Here is a 20860-nt window from a genome sequence, read left to right as displayed (position 1 = left end):
GAGGGTAAGTCACTTGCCCAGGCTCACATAGCCAGTGGGAGAAAGAGTGTGGATTCATGCCCAGTTTAGCCTGGTTGCAAAAATAGTTGAAACTCTTTCCATGGCAGAGGACAATCACCATGAAGTTCCTGACGCTTCAGTTCTTGAGCCCCTTGCTCACACTTGGTCCTTCCATAGCCCAACTTTGTATTTATAGTTTATCTTATTTTTCTTAAAAAGACTGTCCCCCTTCAGTTGTACCTGTTTAGATCTGCTAGAGTGACTAGCAGCCTGGTTTGCCTGGGACTGAAGGGATTTCCAGGGATATGGGATTTTCAGTGCTAGAACCAGTAAGATTTAAGGTAAATTGGAAGGAGTTGGTCACTCTAGGCTGGCCCCAGTCCTCAAACAAAGCACCCGAGAACCAAGGAAAACAGCAGCTCTTGATGGAGATTCTCACTCTGGACTCTGATCTTGACGTTGTGGTACCGAGGGTCTGGAAACGGCCTGGAGAGCTCAGTTGCTCATAGCTGGGAAGGAAGGTCCCACCTGCCCTGAGACAGGTGGCATGGCCCTCACCCAAATACCCTGGGCAGTCTTGGTACACTCATTGCCTTGTCCTCTACACGCCCATCACCCCATGCAGGGCGGCATGCTCCCTCTCCTCTGGGCCTCCCGCCACAGCACCTGCTGTGAAATATCTCATCAGTCATCTCTAGGGCAGGTTCCAAGAGCTCTTCCTCAGGTGGATGTACAACAGCTGGTACAGCTGTTAGTTAGTGGGAATTTGAGTGCCAGCTGCCAGCCTGGGCACACATGTGTGTTCTAGAGCTACCTGCCAATATGCCAGGTTAGGCTTTTATGACCTCTTTGCTCATATCTGATCTGAGTGCCTTCCTCCGTACTCACACACATTCACACAGCTGCCCCCAAACACATGTGAGTTCTAGTCCCATTTGCGCACACATATGTGCATCACTCATGCCTCCTCGTGTACACATACATGCCCAGGTCATATGTGCACACGTGCACCGGGAGATGTTGGGTAAAAAGTTCTTCCAGCTTCTGGTGTTGAGGCTGTGGGGAGAAGCAGATGCCTGCTTCCAGGCTCATCTTCCTAATGACCCTGCTCTGGAAGGGGGAAGGGTAGGTCTCCAGCACCCTGCTACTACCCCAGCTGTCTGGGACGAGACCATCTAGAGACAGACGTCTGCCCTTGGTACTTGGCATCCTCAGCTCTTCTGTCCAGTTGCTGAGTTCCAACAAAATGACCGCTCATGACCGGGAAGCTGTGGTCCAAGGTAGGATTTGGTCCTGAGGATGAAGACATAGAATCAGGGATGAACCCTCTTTGAACATGACTGTGAGGCTCCACCCGTCTCAGCTCAGGTGAAGTCCTGAGGACAGTCCTCTACAGGTCTGGACCAGGTGTACTCAGCTGGCTGAAACTGGGGAGTTGCTTCCTACAGCAGGAGGTTCTGCAGGGCTGAGGAGTTCTGAATATTATTTGCTGTGAAATGTGGCCACCCTCTGTCCCCTTGCTGTGTCCAGTCCAGGTATAGAGTGGCTGCCTCAGTTTCCTCTGACATGGAGATGGCATTCCTTTTCTTACCTGTCTAGTGCCTGACTTGTTCCCCTAACTGAGAGACTCTGCAGGAATCTGGAAAGAAAGTGAAAGTGAAAGTGAAGTCACTCAGTCGAGTCCGACTCTTTGCAACCCCATGGACTGCAGCCTGTACCAGGCTCCTCCGTCCAGGGGATTCTCTAGGCAACAGTACTGGAGTGGGTTGCCATTTCCTTCCCTAGGGGCCAGGAATCTGGGGCTGCCCCTATTCCCCTGGTCCCCATCTATCTGGAACTAGTACTCACTGGCTGGGATCCTGTGTTGTAATGCTGGCTCTTGATCACTGTGGCATCCACACAGGTGGGCAGAAGCTCCAGCCCTGACGTCACCTGTTTTCACCTTATCGCAGTCTCCATTGTTCTTGCAGCCTGCCACATGGCTGAGCCTGGGGAGGGACACTCCCAAGAATGTCTTATCCTCCAGAAAGCTTTTTTTTTTCCCCCTGGCATGCTTCTGCCCCCAGACAGAACTGGTCCCTCCTTAGGACCTTGACAGGGGCCTTAAAAGAATCCGGTGTGGAATCTGTCTGCTTTGGGGTCTCCCCCAGGGTGCATGAATCATTCATTCGTAGGTTGCTTTAGTGTCCACACAGGACCTGTCCCTCGGGAGGTCCTCAGTGAGCAGCTGTTGACTGGGTGAATGATGACTGAGTACCTGAATCAATGAACAGACACTTGAGAGGATTTTGAGTCTTGGTTCCTGGTGCTGCTCAACAGCTGACACTCTGCAGGCCTTTGCAATGCTCCACCCCCTCCATCCATCCATAAACTGGTAGAGTGGAGTAGCCAAAGGGGATACAGTGAAATGCCTGCTGAGCCAGGCGGGACGTGGAGAAGTGTGAACTAGGTGAGGGAAAGGCTGTGGGGGACTACTGCGCATGTATAAGCGCCCATATCCAGAGCACACGCAAGCGCTGAGTTGAACAAGTGAAAGAGTTGCCTTTTTATGTGCGTAAGGAACTTTTCAGTTCTGACAGCTTGTAATTTGATAACCTCTACTCTCTGGCTCATACTTTGCAGATCCTGAGGGCCGGGCAATTGGACAGATTATACAGCAGATAGGCCAAAGACCTCACACAGAGATGGAGCTGTTGATAACAAGCCTGCCTCTGGAGCTGGCCACACGTTACTAGACTGCTTGTAAACAGGCAAGGTCCAGCCACCACTTGGGAGACCAGACTATATCCTAGACACACCCAGATTCTAGGAGTTTTATGATGCTTCCATGACTGGGCAAGCGGCTGCAGTCAGGGGAGTCACATGTGGGGTCTGGCATGAACTTTAACCAGCTGGGACTCCAGAAAGTGGTTCAGCCTGGACACTCTGCCCAGAGATAAGCTCAGGTGAATCAGCAGAGTGAGTGGGACGCAGCTGTAAAGTGTGTGTGGTTTCCAACAGGAAGTTCTGCCATAGCTGGGGATGGAATTGGTCCTGGAGGACCTAGTCTTGAGTGGAGGTGGAGAGGTGGAGAGTCCTGGATGCGTTCAGTTTAGTGGAAGCAAATGAGGCTGCTGTTTCAGAACCAGATAGTCTTTCCTCCCCGATTTTCTCTCCCTCATGGGCCCCTGATAGGCAGTCTTAGCCTCATTTCCAGATGCAGAACCTGAGACTCTGAGAGGTCGTCTGAACTTCCTGATGTCACATGACAGAGTCATCCTTTGAACCCAAGTCTGTCTGAGAAACCTGTGCCTTGTCAGTTGCAGTGGGGCCCTACCCAGTCAGGGCACGTGGGCTCCTTCCGTTGCCATGGAGATGGCACACTTTCTCTAGTGACACTACTGTCACCTGCCAATATGTTAAGATTCTTCAAGGGGATCATTAAGGAGATAGAAGAATCCCAGTTCTGTAATGCAAAGTCACTTCCAGATGTCTGGTTTTCTTTGTATCCTCTTAGGTCCCCAAGAGCCTTTCCTCCACCCCACAACTTTTTTGGCCATGCCTGTGGCATATGGGATCTTAGTTCCCTGAGCAGGGATCGAACACACACCCTCTGCATTAGAAGCATGGAATCTTAACCACTGGACCACCAGGGAGGTCCCCTGAGAGCCTTGAATAGCGTTATTCATAAGACTCTCCCTGTCCACTCAATGCCTCAAGTCCCTCACCTCCGTATCTCCCTCCGCTGCTCTGCCTTAGTTCTACCTCATTCCATCTCCTCCTAATGGTTCTTCCCACCTGCGTTTTCTCCCGCTCCATTGTCCTCAGGCAAGCTCTAGACACCTGGTAACTTGCGGGTGCTCTTATGGTCCCAGATGAAACCTCTGCATTGTTCCCCATTTTGCTGTCCAGTTGCTGGATTCCTCTCAAACACTCAAGTCTTAGCCCTGCTTTAGCCCAGCGTGTGCACACGCCCGCGCGCGCGCGCACACACACACACACACACACACACACACACACACACATCCATTTCTTCTCCAGCTAGAACGCTCCCAGAATCAGCACAAGCATCGGCTCTTCCTCTTTTCATGTCCACTCCTGAGCCCAGTCCTCTGTTCTTACCTCACAACTGTGCAGAGCAGTGAAGTGTTCTCAGCCCTCAAGGACTGAATCTGCTCGTTTCTGAGCCCTGGAACTAGCATGTTCTGACCATTACCTACCCCAGGGATGGGTGGCTGAGTGAGTGAGTGGATGAGCTCGCAAGTGAAGTTTCTGGCAGAAACAGAAAGGTCTGGCCTAGGACAAGGTGAGGACCCCGGGCTTGCCCTGGGACCATTGTCCCCACTGCCGGGTGCCAGGGAACCTCTGCTCATCGGCCTCACACCTGGTGGGTCTGGCATTCTCAGACAGCTGTGGGATGACGTAGGGAGGGGCTTCTCACCTTGCCGGGAGAAGCAGATTAGAAGGAAATTTATTGAAGGATAAGCCTCTTAGACAAGGGCCATCTGTTCCCTCTGAGCCTCCTCTCCACAGTTGTGTGTTCACTTGGGCATAAACATTCCCTCCAGGATGGGGGCAGGGAAGGCAGGGGCTTTCTGGAACCAAGCTCCTCTGTTTGTGCCAGGCCCCTTGTGGGCACTTTACATCTGTCTACTTGTCGGGGCCTCACGTTAGCTTCTCTGAATAGGTCCTGGACTCTGCATTTTACAGAAACAGGAACTGACTTGACCAGATCACATGAAAATCCTGGGGAGTGCTGGTGTGTCAAACCGAGACCCTTGCTCCCATCACTGTTCCTCACTCCCCACCCCCCTGCCCCCTTTCATGGTTAGATTGTGCTGTGATGAAGGTGCTGCCTGCAGGAGAGGCCTCAGGGAGTGGGTCTCCTGCAGCAGACAGCTGTGTCTCAGATCCGGCCTCCTGTGCGGTGCTGTGCTTCGTCGTGTCTGACTCTGTGACCCCATGGACTGTAGCCTGCCAGGTTCCTCTGTTAATGGAATTCTCCAGGCAAGAAGACTGGAGTGAGTTGCAGTGCCCTCCTCCAGGGGATCAACCCCCCTCCAGGGGCTGAACCCAGGTCTCCCACATTGCAGGCAGATTCTTTACCGTCTGAGCTACCAGGGAAGCCCAAGTTCCTACCAAAGGTCCTACCTCCAGTTTTCTCAAACAACCATGTGCCATGTGTTTTGTTTATTTATTTACAATTTGTTTCATTGCACGCTCTTTACAGCAGACTCACATCAGAAAATCAGGCAGGGGTTCCTACAGGGGCCATGGGATGTGGGACAGTTAGGAGCGTGGGTGTGTCTCGGTTCAGTTGAGCCGCTGCATTGCTGGTTGGCCATGCTTGGGTCCCTGTTACCCTTCACTCTAGCAGGCTCGGAAGTCTCTGGATTTGTAGCTCTTCAGGTCACGATGGAGTCTTGACTATCTGTGTGCAAGGGGCTAGATGGAGACTGAGGCTGGGTATGCTGGACCTGGCTCACAATGACTCTGAAGGTTGGCGGATGATTGATACCAGGATCTGGAGTTCTGGAACTATGCCAAGGATGCCTGAGATGAAGCCCTCCAACACCCTAGCTCACTGCCATGAGGCTTGAAAGGGGTAAGTGAAGCTCGCTGGTGCCTTCCTTGGATGTCTTCTCTCACTGGAGTTTGTATCTCTGAAGTCAGCCTGAGCCTAGAGGGACTAAGTTACTTGCCCAAGAGCATACAGCAAGAAACAGGCATTCCAGAGCTTGGACTTTCGAATCCATGTTGTGGTTTTCAGAAGATTCTGGTTCAGGCTTTTCTAAAAAAATCATGAGCACAGTCCAACACGGTAGGCAAGAGATGCTGTGTCTTTAAGAAAGGAAGCTCAGGTTCATGGGCAGAGGATTTGTCATCAGTCCCGACTTTGAGGGGAGCACCCTGGGGGAACCTAAGTCTTCTGGGTGCCTCAAGAATTAAGCATGCGGGCCTCAGATGTGTGGCGCCTGTTTGCGGCAGCCCTACACCTGTGGGAGGGCCCCAGGAACCACCCAAAAGCGGGGCCTTGGCTTGAGTTTGCATGGTCTGCAGTTTCTCGTGTGGTGTCCTAGGAAGGAGCAGCGGGCAGACAAGAACAGGCACGATCAGACAAGAGGCAGAGAGGCAAGCAGAGTCAAGGTGGGGGAAAGGGAGAAATACAATTAAGATTAACTTTTAGATAGGAAGATATGTTTTTAAAAAACCAAAGCAAGTGTTAGATCTTACCCTCTTTCTGGGATGCCCAGAGGGGGTCTTTCACTGCAAACATGACCAGCCCAGGCTATTTCTATCCCATCGGGGAGAAATCTGATTTATTAGCAGGAGATGGAGGGAAGGTAGTTTATCTGTTCAACTGTCTCTGTCAAGAGCAGAGCCCACTAAAATCGAGGGGTTTGGAAGGTCTGTTTCTGAAGGTAGTGGTGAGAGGGTTCACCCTTGAACCCTCAGCCATCTCCTCTCTCTCAGGTAATGTGTGTCTCAAAGCTTGGTTTGCATCTTTTGATAAACCAGTCCCATTTGTGGGAGGCATAATCCATAAAGAAAGAAAAACCTGCATGTATTAAGCTAGTCTTCACAGTTTTGTTTTTAGCAGCAGAAAAAAATTCTGGAAACAGTCTGAATATCCTGTGGTAGAGAAATGGTTAATTACTAAATAGTATATCATGATGAAAAAAATATTTAACAGTGCTAAAGCCCTGTGACTATGCAGACGACACAGCACCTTGAAGAAAAATGCATAAAATGCAATGTTAATTTTAAAAATTAAAAAAAAAAAGGTATAATAAAAATAAAGCTAGGTAAACATATTTGCATGAGAAAAGGAAATATGAATGAGGATGGTTATTAAATTATGGTAATATTATTTTTTCTGTTTTAGTTTCTGGATTATTACTATATGCAAGGTGGTATGCTAGTTAAGAGCATAGACTCTGGAGCCAGGTTACTTGGATTCAAAGCCCAGCTCTACCCCTTCCTTACTAGCTGGGTGACCTTCAACAGCTGACTAAACTTCTCCGTGCTTTGGTGCCTTGTCTAATAATAAGAATAGCAATAGTGTCTAACTCTTTGCACTATTGTGAGGGTTGAATGAGTTAGCAGATATAAGTGCTGTGCAGTAGTTGCTATATAATTACTCGCTATACAAAAAATAAATTTAATTATCATAATTATTCCCACATCTTAATCATAAATAAGTGCTAATATTGGTGTAATTTTCTCTTTCTTCCTATTTGAAAGTGCTTTTGCCTTCCCAAAGTGATAATCATAGTAATATACAGTGTTAACTACTCCTTTCTATTAATATCATATTGTGAGAGTTTTCTCCTAGCATTTCTGATGGAGAACCATGATTTCTTGACCACTGCTTCCCCTCTACCCTCTGTCTCCACCCTCAAGCCCCCAAACTCTCTTCTCTGGTTCCTACAATAAATAATGTGGTTCACTTCAGTTCAGTCACTCAGTCGTGTCCGACTCTTTGCGACCCCATGAATTGCAGCACGCCAGGCCTCCCTGTCCATCACCAACTCCCGGAGTTCACTCAGACGCATGTCCTTCGAGTCAGTGATGCCATCCAGCCATCTCATCCTCTGTCGTTAACTGAGTGCAAATGAGGATAGAGTTCTCTGCCCTTCCTTTGCAACATGACTTTGCATCTTTTCCCACCATGACAAGGGGTCTATTTCCCTGCTCCTTGAATCTGGTCTGGTGACTTGCTTTGGCCCAGAGAATGAAGTGGAAATGAAAGTGGACCAGTTCTGAGGCCTAAAGAGGCCTGAGGTATTTCCCCTCTGTAGGTGGAGCCCTGCAGTCCCCAAGTGAACAAGCCTGAGTTAGCCTGTCAGAGGATGATTCTTCCACACCTTGTAGAACAGAGTTTAGTCACTCAGCTGAGATCATCCTAGCTTCATCCCACTGACCCCCCCAGACATGTGAAAGAGCCTGGCTAGGCTCAGCAGAAGTACCTATCCAAACCCTTGGAAAAATGAATGAGCCCGTCAAAGACTGGAAGAACGGTCCAGCTGACCTATAGACTCATAGCAAATGATAACTACGTATTGTTTTGGGCCACTGAAGCTGGAGGTGTTTTATCATGCAGCTATGGCTGACAGGCGTAATTACAAGGAACAAGACCACTAATCTGAGCCCCTCTGATGGGTCCACTGGGCACGATGGGTAGCCTCTCCACCTCCTGCATCTGTTGCACTGAGCCCCGGTGTCCACTTTGCTACCTTCCAAAGTCGCCAAACCCTCACGTCATCACACTCAAGTCCTCAGTGGATAACCTTTGTCTCTGTAGGCTAGGCTCCTTTCTGAAGACAGGGGCAACCCCATGGTGGGGAGGAATATCTGTGTCCCTTTCGGCCCCTGTCTCCAACTATGTTCAAGTATCTCCCAAAATGTTCAAGTCATTTTGTGGGGCTTCAAAGCGGGGAAGGTGGCATGGAGCTCTCAGGCCCTAAGAAGCCTGCAAATGGACAGGCACTCTCTCAGACCCCAAGGACCCTCCCACAAGGCCTCTCCAGCCCTCCCCAGGAGTCCCCTCACTGACAGCCTCAGGACCCATGGAAGGAGGGCAGCCTGACAGAGGCTCAGTGTCACAGACTTTCCCGGCTGGTGAGGCCTAGATAGCTGTCTGTCTGACCACACCTAAAGCTGAGACCCCTCAAGTCCCAATAGAACCAACAAATTGAACATTCCTTTAAAACAAGGCTGCCTTATAGATGGTTACCAACTTCTCAAATGCTTTAGAGAAAGCCCCCCCCCGCCAACACACACACCTTTTTTTTTAGTAAATTGGTAAACAATTTACCAATTGTGGTAAGTTCAGCAAACTGGCCACTCAACACATTGATTTTTGATGATGGCTTTGTAGAATTAACCCAGAGTCCCATGCTTGCCACTTCATATCACTGCCATGGGCCTAGCATAGCACTTAGGCAAAGCTGTGCTCTGGAAAGACATCTTCGATTGGACAGTGGGCGACACTGGCCTGTGTGTGTCACAGCTGGGGGTGTCAGCTCAGGGACACCCTCCAGGCAGCCTCGGCCACTTTCTCTTTCAGCAGACAATGCACAGGCTCTCTATGTCAGTGAACCAGGGTACAGAGGCCAAATTTCCAGAGCCTGGCACACCTGGCGCCCCTGCTGTTTATTCCACAGTGCTGTGTGAGCCATAGGGTCAGCCCCAGAAGATGGGTGGAACCACTACACCTGGGCATGCTCAGACTTCCTCTGTAGCCAGAGCAGAGCAAGTTTACCAGATAGCCGGTGCCAGGCCAATGCCTGGCTTTATAGTCACAACCTCACTGACTAGGGGGTAATAGACTATGATCATAGAGTCTACTGTTACACCCATCCACAGGGGAGAAGACTGAGGCTTAGCAGAGCTGAAGGATCTGGTCAAGGACACATATCTAGTCGGTGCTGGAGCTGAGATTCCAACCCAGACAGAGCTTCCCTTCCAGGAAGTCTGAAGTCTCCCTCAGGCACCTGCGTGTCTTCATAAATGTAACAAGGAAACTCCTTTCTCTGCAGGAGGCAGCTGTTGCAATGGAAAGAGATGGACAGAGACAAGTTTCTGGCTCTGCCTCATAACCTTTCTGAGCCTGAGTTTCAAATCTGTAAAATGGACCATGCTGCCCTGGGATGGTTCCAAGGATTTAAATGAGACTGCATGATAGGGACCTAGTAAAAATGCTTGCTTTGCCCTTCTTGTTCTAAGTTGCTTGCAGATCCCTGCAATGGAATATAAAAGCTATGTACACTGATAGAAATCCAGACTCAGCATGGGAGCCGCACACTTAGATTATTCTGAAGTATTGTGTGGCTAAAAAAAAAAAAAAAAAAGAGCTGCCCTTGTGCTGTGCACACGGAGCTAACCCTGCTGTGTTTCCTATGAATCATGTGTGCGTGCATGCACATACATCTTCAGCTTCCCTTTTCTTTATTGTAATAAGAAACATTTTCACAGGGAATTCCCTGGTGGCTTAGTGGTTAGGATTCTGGGCTTACAGTATTGTGGGAAGTCATTCTGGCTCAAACATGAGCTAACTTGAATTTTATGCTAAATAAAATAGCCTTTGGGTGCCTATCAAACATACATTGTATATCTGCTTTGAATATTTTTTAAAAAGGGCACATTGACTAGAAGTAAAGAATGTCCCTGTTTAAAGTGTAGATTAAATGCTCCCCTTCCTAGGACACCAATGTTAATCCTCTGATGATAAGAGTCACTTCCCAGGTACCAAGGCCTGATTTGCTGTGTACAGGTTGGTCTGTTTTTTTATTTTTTTCTAAAAAAAATCTTGAAGAAATGTGATACTGACTTGTTTAATTGTCTTATTCTGACAAGATATGAAACTAGTGAAAACTCTGCTTCTCTCGGGCAGTTTCTCAAGAGTCAACTGGGAAGCAGGCTTCTGGCTAGTCTTCAGTTTGGCTCACATAACACTCTTTTCTATTCTTACTCTTGATTGTTTATTAATTACTTTCATTGACAAGTGCTCCTGAGCAAATGCATCCTGGGGAGGGCGCTGCAGTGTCCGAGCCCAGCCTAGCCTCCCGGTGGGGAGGGACTCAGCGAAACAGCCCTCCTCTGCCAGGCTGGAGCTTTCAGGGAGAGCCAGGCTGCAGCCAGCCAGCCAGCCCGGGGGGGGGGGGGGTGGCTTACACTTGGGTTCAGGGTGTGAGAACCAGTTATTTTTACCCAGCCCCAGTGGGATGTGATGCCACTCTGGAAAGGGGGGTTGTCAGCTTCTCCAGAGAAGTGGCCTGAGGCTGAGGCATGCAGCCTGTCCCCCTCCCTCTGTTTCACACCCAGGCCTCCCCTTGGCACACAGAACTCTTGAGAACCAGGAGGGGTGTGGAGGCTCCAGCTCTGGCACAGGCTCCCTGAGCCATGGCCCCAGAGGAGTCAGCGGAGCTGGGCCTCTTTAGAGCCCTGAGATGGGGCCTCCCTTAGGCTGCAGAGACTAAGTGCAGGATGGGGGACAGGAACCCTGGGTTTGTGTCAGGCCTGCCTGGCTTTTCCCCCGGGGACTCTGCCTGCCCCAGGCCCAAAGGCCAGCCAAGGTTCAGCCGTCCCAAACTTGCATCCTGGGTTAGGCAACTCCCATGCATCAGCCTGCCCTGGCCTGGTGCCCCAGTACTGGGAGCTGGGTGCCTGTAGCCTTCTGTTGGCCTGTCTCCCTCACCCCTCAATCCCCCTGCCCCCCAGGCCTTGTGGGAGAGGGCAGCCTTGCTCTTCGAGGCCTCACTCTGGGAGGGAGTCCAGCTCTGCACCCCTAGCCTGCCGCCTGGGATGGGTGCTGCCTGCCTGCCGCTCGGGACGCCTTGGCCCTGTGCGCCCCGTCCCCTCTGGTCGCCCAGCTCATGGGCCAGCTCCCTCACCAGGCCAGCCCGGCCTCGGCTCGTGGCTTCTCTGCGCACCCCACGACTCCCCACCTGCTCTCTATTCATGCCTCCTGCTTTCCCCTCCTGCGCCGCCCCTCCCACCTCCTCCTGCCAGTTCCTTGGTCTTCTTTTGGGTCTCGCAAAGCTTGGCCCCTCTGAGGCCTCCCACCCAGGATGAGGACCTTCTCCATCCCATTTTCTAATTGCATCCTGTTCTTTCTCTTGAGGGAATATATTCAGTTCAAGGTGATTAATCTGTTGACATTTTTTTTTTTTGGTGGGGGCGGTGCAGGTCAGTTTCCCCCACTAGATTAGAAAGATCCATGAGGCCAAGCTCACGTCTGCTCATGGCTTCTCCACAAAAGGGCCTGATGCCAGGAATGGAGGGCAGGTGGGCAGGGGACACGTATACAGCCTGTCCCATGGCCTCAAAGCCTTTCCTTACACCCAGGCAGGTGTGCGGTGCTTACCTTTCTGGGTCATCAGTTCAGGGCCAGGAATTCGGGGACAGCAGGGCTTGCCTTTTCCGGGCTTGGCATGATGACTCGGGTGTCTTCTCCCTGAGAGGGAATACAGGAACAGAGTCCCTCCCTTAGCACACTTGGGGACACTGGGGACAGGGTCTATGCAGGAGTGACAGGAGAGAACTTCAGCCCCCAAGGCCAAGGGTTTGGGAATATTTATTCAGGAAAACTCAGGATGGGTCAGGCTACAGGAGGATCCAGGGAGAGTGGGCCTTGAGGCTATCTCTTTTCCATAAATAACAGTCAATGTGGGGAGATCCTCTGCCCTCAGAATACATCTTCCTCATCTTCCTGCCCAAGAAACAGTTCAGCACCATCACTCAGAAGTATCTATGCCCTTGGGACTGCACTGGTGGTCCAGTGACTAAGATTCTGTGCTCCCAGGTGCTAATGTCGGGGGCCCAGGTTCCATCCCTGATCAAAAAGTGAGATCCCTCATGTTGCAGCTAAGAGTTTGCAGGTGGCAACTAAGACCTGGTGCAGTCAAACTAAAAAAGTAAATGTTTTTTTAAGAATTGTCTACGCCCTTTGACATAGTAGTTCTCTCCCCTCGGCAATCTAGGAAAATTAGCCGAAATACAGGAAATGTTTTACGTAGAACCATGCTTTTTACTGTATACTTAAAATAGCTCAAAGATATCTAAGCATGTAAATTCATCACAGTACATTCATGTAGTGGCAAGTTATACCTAAAATTATTAGTTAAATAACCCCATTTTGGGGAATCTGGTAGAGACACTCCTAGGATAGGAAGCTTAATGAGGAAAGATATTCATCTTTGCTGAATTGTCATTAAGGTAGCATTGCCAATCTCTAACATGTCCAACAGAAGAGGTCTGATAAATCATGTTGCTATGGGCTGTATTTTTGAGGAACTCTAATCACTGTTTTCCATGTTGTATATGTGGCAATGTTCATCGCAGAAACTTTAGAAAGTGAATACTTTTGATAATCCTACTGCTCAGGCAGAGATGGCTGCTGTTGACATTCTGGTGTAAATGCTTCCAGATTTCAACTGTAAATATTTTTGGTGACTATAATAATACAATGATAAATAAAACAGATATAAGATCGAACATACAGAGAGATATCCATTACAAAGATGCTTGTAAGCGTACTGAAAAGAAATAAACAAAATGTTGAACATGGCCATTCTTGAGTAATGAAATTATGGGCGTTTTTCACCCTGGTATTTATTTCTATATCCCCAAATTCAGATAAATGTTAAAATAACCATAACTGTTAAAAAAAAAAAAACACAGTAAGCAGTTTTTAGAGCGTTAGGCAAGAGAAAAAGTTCAAAATATTCAGCAATCTGAATTGAGAAAGACAGAAGAGCTAAATACTCGTATCCGTAAAGGTGCAAGGGCCGTGTGCCCCAGTTCTAAATGAACATGCCTCCCCACCACGTTATCATCCCATCTGCCACAGGTGTTCCCTCTGCATGAGATTTGGGGGTGTCCAGACCAGATGGTCTACTAATCAATTAATTCACTCATTCAACACAAATTGACTGCATTACTCATGTGTATTAGAGTGGCTCCAAAACTTCCAGTGAGGCAGGAATTAGGTGCAGTAAAAGCAGTGTGCTTACCACACAGACACAAAGCCTCTTCCTTTTACTTAGTGTGTGTGTGTTCGGCGAGCTGGGGCTGTGGACAGATTGCGGGGTTTAAGGCTCCTGAGCCTCCCTCTGGTGCTGCTATTGTGAATAGAGGTGCCATATGGGTTCAGGGGTGACGTCTTTCAGGGCCCAGGACTGCCTGCCCTCCAACATTTCCTGATTCCCACCATCCCAGACCAGAGAATCCCTGCTCAGGGACCGGCACCCTGGGCGGGGACAGGGGAGAGTCCTACCTTCTGCGGAGAAGAGGGACAAGCAGAGAAGCAGGGTGCAGAGCAGGCTGGTGAGGACTAGAAGCCTCATGGTGGCGGGGCAGGAACCTCACGACTTGGGGAGGCTGCTGTGCTGCAGAAGTCTTCCCTTGGGGCCACCTGGGAACTTTATAGAGCAGCAGAGACAGAGGTGTTTCCCAGTGGGCAGGGCACCTGAAGCCTTGGAATTCGCATAAAGGGTAGAGTCAGCCCCTCCCAAGAGGAAAAAACCCAAACCAGCTTTTCGAGAAGTTGAGAGTATTTCATGAACTGTAACACGCAAAGCTATAAATGCCCAGCCCCAGGAGCGAGCTCCCAGCCCTGGCTTCAGAAAGCTCCTGGGAAGGAAGAGTCATTTCCCAGGGTTGAACATTAACTTTTAGTGTCAGTAATCATTCTATCAAACATAGATTTTCCTGTTTATTCCTTAGATGCGGCAGGGAGAACAGAACCATAAAACCCTTTGCAAAATCTCAGGGGAAGAGTCGGGAGCACAGGGTGAGGAATCAGATAGCCTGGGTTTGAGTCCTTGGTCTGCCACATATCCATGGAGTGTCCTTGAACTTGCCATCAAATGTCTTTGAGTCTGCTTCCTATCTGTGAAATGGGTACACTGCTCTCTTTCCCGCAAACCTGAACAAGGACGTGTGTGAGGAGCCCCCTGAAACATGGGAGATGCTTGTACAGCTGGGAAGGAGATGGATTGGTGGCTGCACCTTGACGGATATTTAAGATCGTAATGAAACAAAAGAACATGCAGGTTAAGAATCAATGTGAGAAAAGACGTGAAGAAAAAACATCCTATGACAGCAAGCATGGGGGAACGTTGGTCAATGGTACAGGTAGCTTGAGAGTCACCTACTCACTGGATATACATCATGGGCTCGGCTGTGTACCGGGTCCCAGGGACACAGAAGACACTGTGACTGGCTGGTCTCAGGGAGCTTCTGTCGGTGGAGGTGGTCATGCAGACACACAGAATTTGCATTTGCCCTTGTGATATCATGTCTATCTGTCCTTTGCCTTAATAAGTGTGCCCTTCTAACCAAAGAGCTGCCTCTGGTTCCCAGTGTTGAAGGGCATGTGGACAGATGGTAGTATCAGGTTCAACTCTCTAGAATCGTCCTGGTTTCTGGCAGTCAGTTCGGACAATCCGCACTGCCTGGGACTGGCCCTCTTCTCTTGCTAGAGATAAGAGATTCAATTTAGATCACATTCTCAGACAGCTTCCTGAGCAAATTGCTTGGCCAGGGGATTTCTGACAGTCAGCCTGTATGCTTTGATGTGTTTTCAAAACCTTTAAAACCAGTCCACACAAGGAAACTAGTGGGAGCCACAGGGCTTAAGGACCAAATGTCATACTATGTTAGTCACTTGCCTGGCCCCTGCCTGATTCCCTTTCCAGGGTGTGTTCTGAATCCTGCTGGCTGTGCTGAGTGGGCAGTGGCAGAGGGTGTGATCAGAAAGACCCAAGGGGTCTACCAAGGGTGGCTTCAGAGCTGGTGCCCAGGAGAGGCATTGTAGGAAGGAGAGGCCGAGAGAGGATGGGGCTGGTCTTGAGGCTGCGTCCATCAGCCCGCACCTTGTTCTCAGATTGCTTGTTATGGGTTCCTAAACTCAGTAACATTTCCTGAAGATGCTTCCTAAGATTGAGACGACATCCGTGACCCACATCAAGCACTTTACCACTATTTTATCTAATTTTTATCTGGGGTTACTTGAGGTGCCACTGGGTTCTCTGGGCAAAAGCATGCCTGTGGCTGCCAGTCACCCGTTACCTGCTGAAATAGGCACTCTTTGCATTGGCATGGTTCCTTTTTCCTCTTGGCAAACCATCATCAGAGGTGAAAGGAAGAAGCTACTTGGCAGAGGGAGTAGAGACTGGCCAAGCTGAACTCTCACTGCTTAGCAGTGGTGCAGAAGTTAGGAGAGAGTCAACCCTGAATATTCATCGGAAGGACTGATGCTGATGCTGAAGCTCCAATACTTTAGCCACCTGATGGGAAGAGCCAACTCATTGGAAACAACCCTGATGCTGGGAAAGATTGAAGGCAAAAGGAGAAGGGGGCAACAGAGGATGAGATGGTTAGATAGCATCACCGACTCAGTGGACATGAATCTGAGCAACTTTGGGAGATAGTGGAGGATAGGGAAGCCTAGCACGCAGCAGTCCATGGGGTCGCAGAGAGTCAGACATGACTGAGCGACCGAACAACAACAAGCCAGGCTAGTGAAGAGATTTGTTGAGATTTACACTCTAACTAAAGCCAGGACTTGGGTAATTTTCTCAGAACCCTCAGCCACTCAGCCAGAGAGTCAGAAATAGACATTAGGTTTTCAGTATGGCTTTTTGGTCACCATAGAACAGAGCCATGGGGGGCACTGAACAGTTAAGAGCAAGAAAAACTGGCAATCTCAGGAGACTGTTACACACTCACACATACGATTCACAGATCCTCAGGTGTTTCTGGGACCGTATGTTTAAAGAGAAGAGTAGATTCAGATGTCAGAATTCCACCACCTTTTTAAATGCTTCTAAAAAACTACTGAAGCAATCTCTGATGCATTCATTTGAATAATGCAGGGTATTAAGTATAAATTCCATCTGAAATCCCACTCCCCAGAGACAATTCCTGTTCACAGATTCTTCACCTGCTTTTTTAACATTTCAAAGATAGCTCTCAACTTCTTTAAAAAAGGAAGAAACACCTCTGGCTCTTTAGAATATTTGAAATCTCATGTCGAACTGAGAGAGGTGCAAATGAGAAGCATTTTAACAGGAACACCTGTTAGTTTTTAAGCACATGAAGTTTGGGTACAAAAATAATCAAATTTGAGGCTTTGAATCCTTTCCAAAGATGGATTGGAACACTTGGCAGCCTTCCTGAGAAATAAGTCTCTGGAAACACACCTAACACACAGGGGAATTTACAAGGAAGAAAATATTTTCAAGTTAAGCCTGTGATTTCTGAGGTCAATTAGGAAAATGCCTGAAGCCCTTTATGGTAAGAACATTCTGACTCGTGTCCCTCACTTCACTCTTGGCCATCACGCTTTTCTTCAGGGATGCTTTATGGACCCTGTGATTGATCAGAAATGACTCTCCCTCTTTCATTTGCCCAGCAAATTGCAGGTCAGTTTATAACACAGGGAGGGGTCAGCATCTGGTGTCCTTCAATCGTCTTCTAATTTAACTCTCCTCCCACCTTAGGGATGCAGGCATTTCATTTCCATCTTGCAACAAGGGAAAGGAAAATTTTCTTTCACCTAAATATGTTATGGTAACTTCTCACTTGGAACCAGGTCTTGTGCCTCCAGAGCTGAGGTTCTTTCCTGACTTGGTTGCACAAGAACTCGTTAGGTGGAAATAATCCACAATGTTAATGTTTAGCTTATATGCCATCCTCAAACTGCACCCAAACCTGATACTTTCTCTGTGTTTTTATAGCTAATCTGAACTTCCTCATGAGCATCCAGCTCACTGGATCTTGCCTGCCTCTGGGTTGCTCTGCTGCTGCGGTCAAGACTGGTAACCCAGGGCCTGCTGCCTCCACCTTTGCCCTCACTGGCCCCCTCGGTTCTCGAAGATGCTGTGAATCCTTCCACCCCTCCTCTTGCCTCGCTCCCTCTGCCTGCCCCCGTCACTGCTGTGGGCTGCCCTGGCTCACCCTGGTGGCTGCTGGCAGGCTGTTGGCCCCTCCATGGGCACACGCCAGAAAATGATCTCCTCTCCCACACCATGAAGCCGCCCGAGGAGACTGGAAGGCGCTGTCTTTCCCATCCTCTGGCCGCTCCAAGCTGGTGCTGCAGCACCTGTGAAGCCACCATCTTTGAGTCTCTAATGGGACTTGGCTTTCTGCTTTCTCACTGGAGTTCCTGGCCTCTCGCCTCCACCCCTTCACAGTCACCATATGGTTTTAGTCTGGAGCAGGGATCTCAGGACACTTGCCATCGCCATCTCCCTACCTTCCCCTACACTTGTGAAAAGCCCAGGCTCTCCAGCCACGTGATCGAGGCTCTAAGCGGAGCCCTGCCGTGTGTAAGCTGTATGACTCTGGACAAGTTGCTCAGCTCCTCTGTTCCTCAGTTTCTCTGGTCCTCTGTAAAACAGTAGTTGAAGTTGGAGAGGAAGAGATCCCTTTGATGAAAGTGGGATGGTAAAGCATTGTGTTATACGAAAAAAAGTTTTTGTTCCATTAGGCAGTCAGCTGCCAGCAGTGGAGTGCAAAGCTTTCCCTTCTTTTTTCAATAGCAACCTGTCTCCAAGAAATACCAACCTCCCACTTGTGTTCAAGAATGTACTATGCTTCAGTGCGAAATAATGACTATATTTTCTTGCCACGATTCAGGGCTAAGAAAAAATAAGCACACTGAAATTCAAGTCTAAATGACTGATAGCAGACCCACTCACGAATGAGGACCTTGATGGAGAAAGGTGAAAGGACCCACAGAAGAGGTGCCAGTGACTTGGGCAGTGGGGAGGAGGAGGAGGAGGAGGGAGGGAGAAAGGAGGAGGAGGGAGGGAGGGAGGAAGAGGAGGAGAAGGGAGGGAGGAAGGAGGAGGGGGGAGGGTGGTAGGAGGAGGAGGAGGGTGCTAAGGTGTTCCCCTTTGGCCAGTGCTCGGAGCTGGAGAACTTCAGGTAGGATTGGGATCGATCCTGTTTGTCAGCATCTCCCCTGTGCTTTGCAGGTTTGGCAGCAGGCTTCCCAGAAGAGAGGTGTCACCTTCCCTTACTCTCACCCCCGCACCTAGCATCACCAGGACCAGGTGGATGCCTAAGGTGAGGCAAGAGCTGTGTCCTTGGCTAGACTTCAACCCTGACATCACTGCAGACACAGCACATCAGCGCTCCAAGGGCCTTGAAGGCGCTGGGTCAGTCCCACTCAGGTGAGATGGTGCCAAAGGCCACAGGGTGGAGAGAGGCTCTGCTTTCCCAGTATGTGTCTAAAATCCGAAAAGCTTCTTTCAGTGTTTCAGTGTATTTTCTCTCCCTATGGACTTTCCTTTCTAAAAAACTATTTGTTGTGATATTTAGTTGCTAAGTCACATCCGACTCTTGGGGACCCCATGGACTGTAGCCCTCCAGGCTCCTCTGTCCATGGGATTTCCCAGGCAAGAATACAGAAGTGGGTTGGCACTTTTCTTATCAAGAAGATCTTCCTGACCCAGGGATCAAACCCATGTCTCTTCCATTGGCAGGCAGATTCTTTACCACTGAGCCACCAGGGAAGCCCCCCAGAACTATTTAGGGGCAGATATATATAATATACTGAAATAGATACTGAACACCCCATTTCCCTTCCAAATGCCCATTTTTCTGCCACTCAGAATTAACAAGAGTCAAAACCTTGTTATAATTTCTCCAACTTCTTTATGCCATGCCTCAGGGCATGTAGGATCTTGGTTCCCCAACCAGGGATTGAACCCATGCCCCATGCGGTGGAAACTCGGAGTCCTAATCACTACACTGCCAGAGAAGGCCCCAACTTCTTTTTTAAATGCTTCTTCTACTTAAATGAGGTAGGTGATTGCACTTCTGTTTTTTCTGAAGAACCCAGTACAATGGGGACATAACCTGTGAGCACACAATTAGGCTCAGACACATTTGGTTTGCAGGCAGAGGCTGGGTTCTCTGCAAAGTAGGTCAGGATACTTCCCATGATGCTTTGTGTGGAGGCTGCCCCAGACATGCCCCTTCCTATCAAAGCTGGGGGCCCCCTCCAGCTACCAACCCTTCTGTGGTACGTAGGACATCTTGTGAGCACTTACATAATTGGTCTCTGTCTCTGAACTCTTGGAGCGATTAGTCTGGATAATGCTTTTGTCGTTTCTGAATAATTACTTCACAATTACCTTGGTTTGTTTGTTGCCGTTTCTCTTATTTAATAACTAGCTACCAAATAGAGTGACTATCTCTTCACCTGACTTCTTAAAAAAGTGACGTGTAAAGATTAATGCTGTTGTGTACAGCCCTGAAATTTCCCACCAATGGTAAAGGTTTGTCTCCAGCGTTCCCTGCTCAAAGGTCACCAGGGCCAGGGCCAGTGACTGTCCCTCTTTGGGAGCTCTTCTGACCCCCCCCCCCCCATTGCCTCTGCTCATCTGATGCTGTCTTCCAGCTGAGAAGTTTCCAGCCAGGCTTTACAGGAGGGCGAAAACGGGTCTCCTTCATCCTGGCTCGTTTCCACAGTTGGTACTAGGAGGTCATTCCTTCAGGGAGTACCAAACCAAACCAACTTGTTAATTCCCTACTCTCCTTATGAACAGATCATACCGAAGCACAGAAGCTTTCTTTCTCAGCCACCACTGGCCTTTCTGTTCAGAAGTCATTCTGCATTGCTGGGAAATCAGTCCGTTCAGCCTGTGTTAAGTACATGACTGGGTGGGGCTAGGTTGTTCTTACTTTTCTTGTGGAAGATTCCCTCTGAATCATCAGATCCCTGTTCTTACAGGACAATGAACTATGAGAAATAGAAAACAAATCATTTACGACTACCATTATTTCTTCAATTCTAAGATGCCACTGATTTAAAGATAAGCTGTTTGGTTTTGTGGGGAAAAAATTACAAAATCAAATACACGTTTCAGAAATGAAGTGTGAAAAATACTGCATCTGAGAACAGGTAGCATGACTAACATGTTAATATATCAAGACGTGACACCTCCTAGGAGATCATCACTAGACCCTCGGGTTACCAAGCCCTGTGATCCTATGTAAAACCACCCTGGGGTGCACAGGTGGGCGGTCCACCTTTCTCAGGCACGTGGAAGGTTAGGCTGGAAGGATGGTCACCCAACACCACGCTTACTGGTCATCAGGCAGATTTTACTAAGTGTTAGTGGAAAGCATTTGTTTTAAATATTTAAAAATTGTCTGAATTTGCCCAGTTATGAGAATGAATGTCAGGTTGGTCCTGCCAGAAAAAAATCAATCCTATATTTCTGGGTGCAGTCACAGAGACACTCCCCTCCCCCACCCAAAGGCTTCAACTGTAGCCAGCAAGGTTGCAACACAAGTTCTCAGTTGACGGCAGAGGACAGAGAGGCCCCTTTTGGAGGGCTGATAGTCCACTATGACAGGA

At 48.9% G+C, this 20860-nt stretch overlaps 1 protein-coding gene across 1 annotated transcript; it reads right to left on the bottom strand.

Moving 5' to 3' along the window:
• Positions 1-5154: 5154 nt before the first annotated feature.
• GPR15LG (G protein-coupled receptor 15 ligand) lies at positions 5155-13882 on the bottom strand. The gene is made up of 3 exons (XM_004021530.5): positions 13760-13882; positions 11849-11938; positions 5155-6055 (listed from the first exon to the last, which is right to left on the bottom strand). Exons 1-3 carry the CDS (start codon positions 13827-13829, stop codon positions 5970-5972), a joined length of 246 nt encoding a protein of 81 aa, XP_004021579.1. The 5' UTR covers positions 13830-13882; the 3' UTR covers positions 5155-5969.
• Positions 13883-20860: the final 6978 nt, after the last annotated feature.

The sequence above is a fragment of the Ovis aries genome, chromosome 25, assembly GCF_016772045.2.
Source record: "Ovis aries strain OAR_USU_Benz2616 breed Rambouillet chromosome 25, ARS-UI_Ramb_v3.0, whole genome shotgun sequence".
NCBI classification, from domain to species: Eukaryota; Metazoa; Chordata; class Mammalia; order Artiodactyla; family Bovidae; genus Ovis; species Ovis aries.
The sequence above is the reverse complement of the archived record's forward strand: the minus strand, read 5'-3'. Positions and strand labels throughout refer to the sequence as shown.

Coding starts and splice junctions, on each gene's coding strand:
- GPR15LG (XM_004021530.5), bottom strand. CDS start 13,829: ATGAGGCTTCTAGTCCTCACCAGCCTGCTCTGCACCCTGCTTCTCTGC. Junction 11,939..13,759: donor GTCCCTCTTCTCCGCAGAAG/GTAGGACTCTCC, acceptor ATTCCCTCTCAG/GGAGAAGACACCCGAGTCAT. Junction 6,056..11,848: donor TGAACTGATGACCCAGAAAG/GTAAGCACCGCA, acceptor GCTCCTTCCTAG/GACACCACACGAGAAACTGC.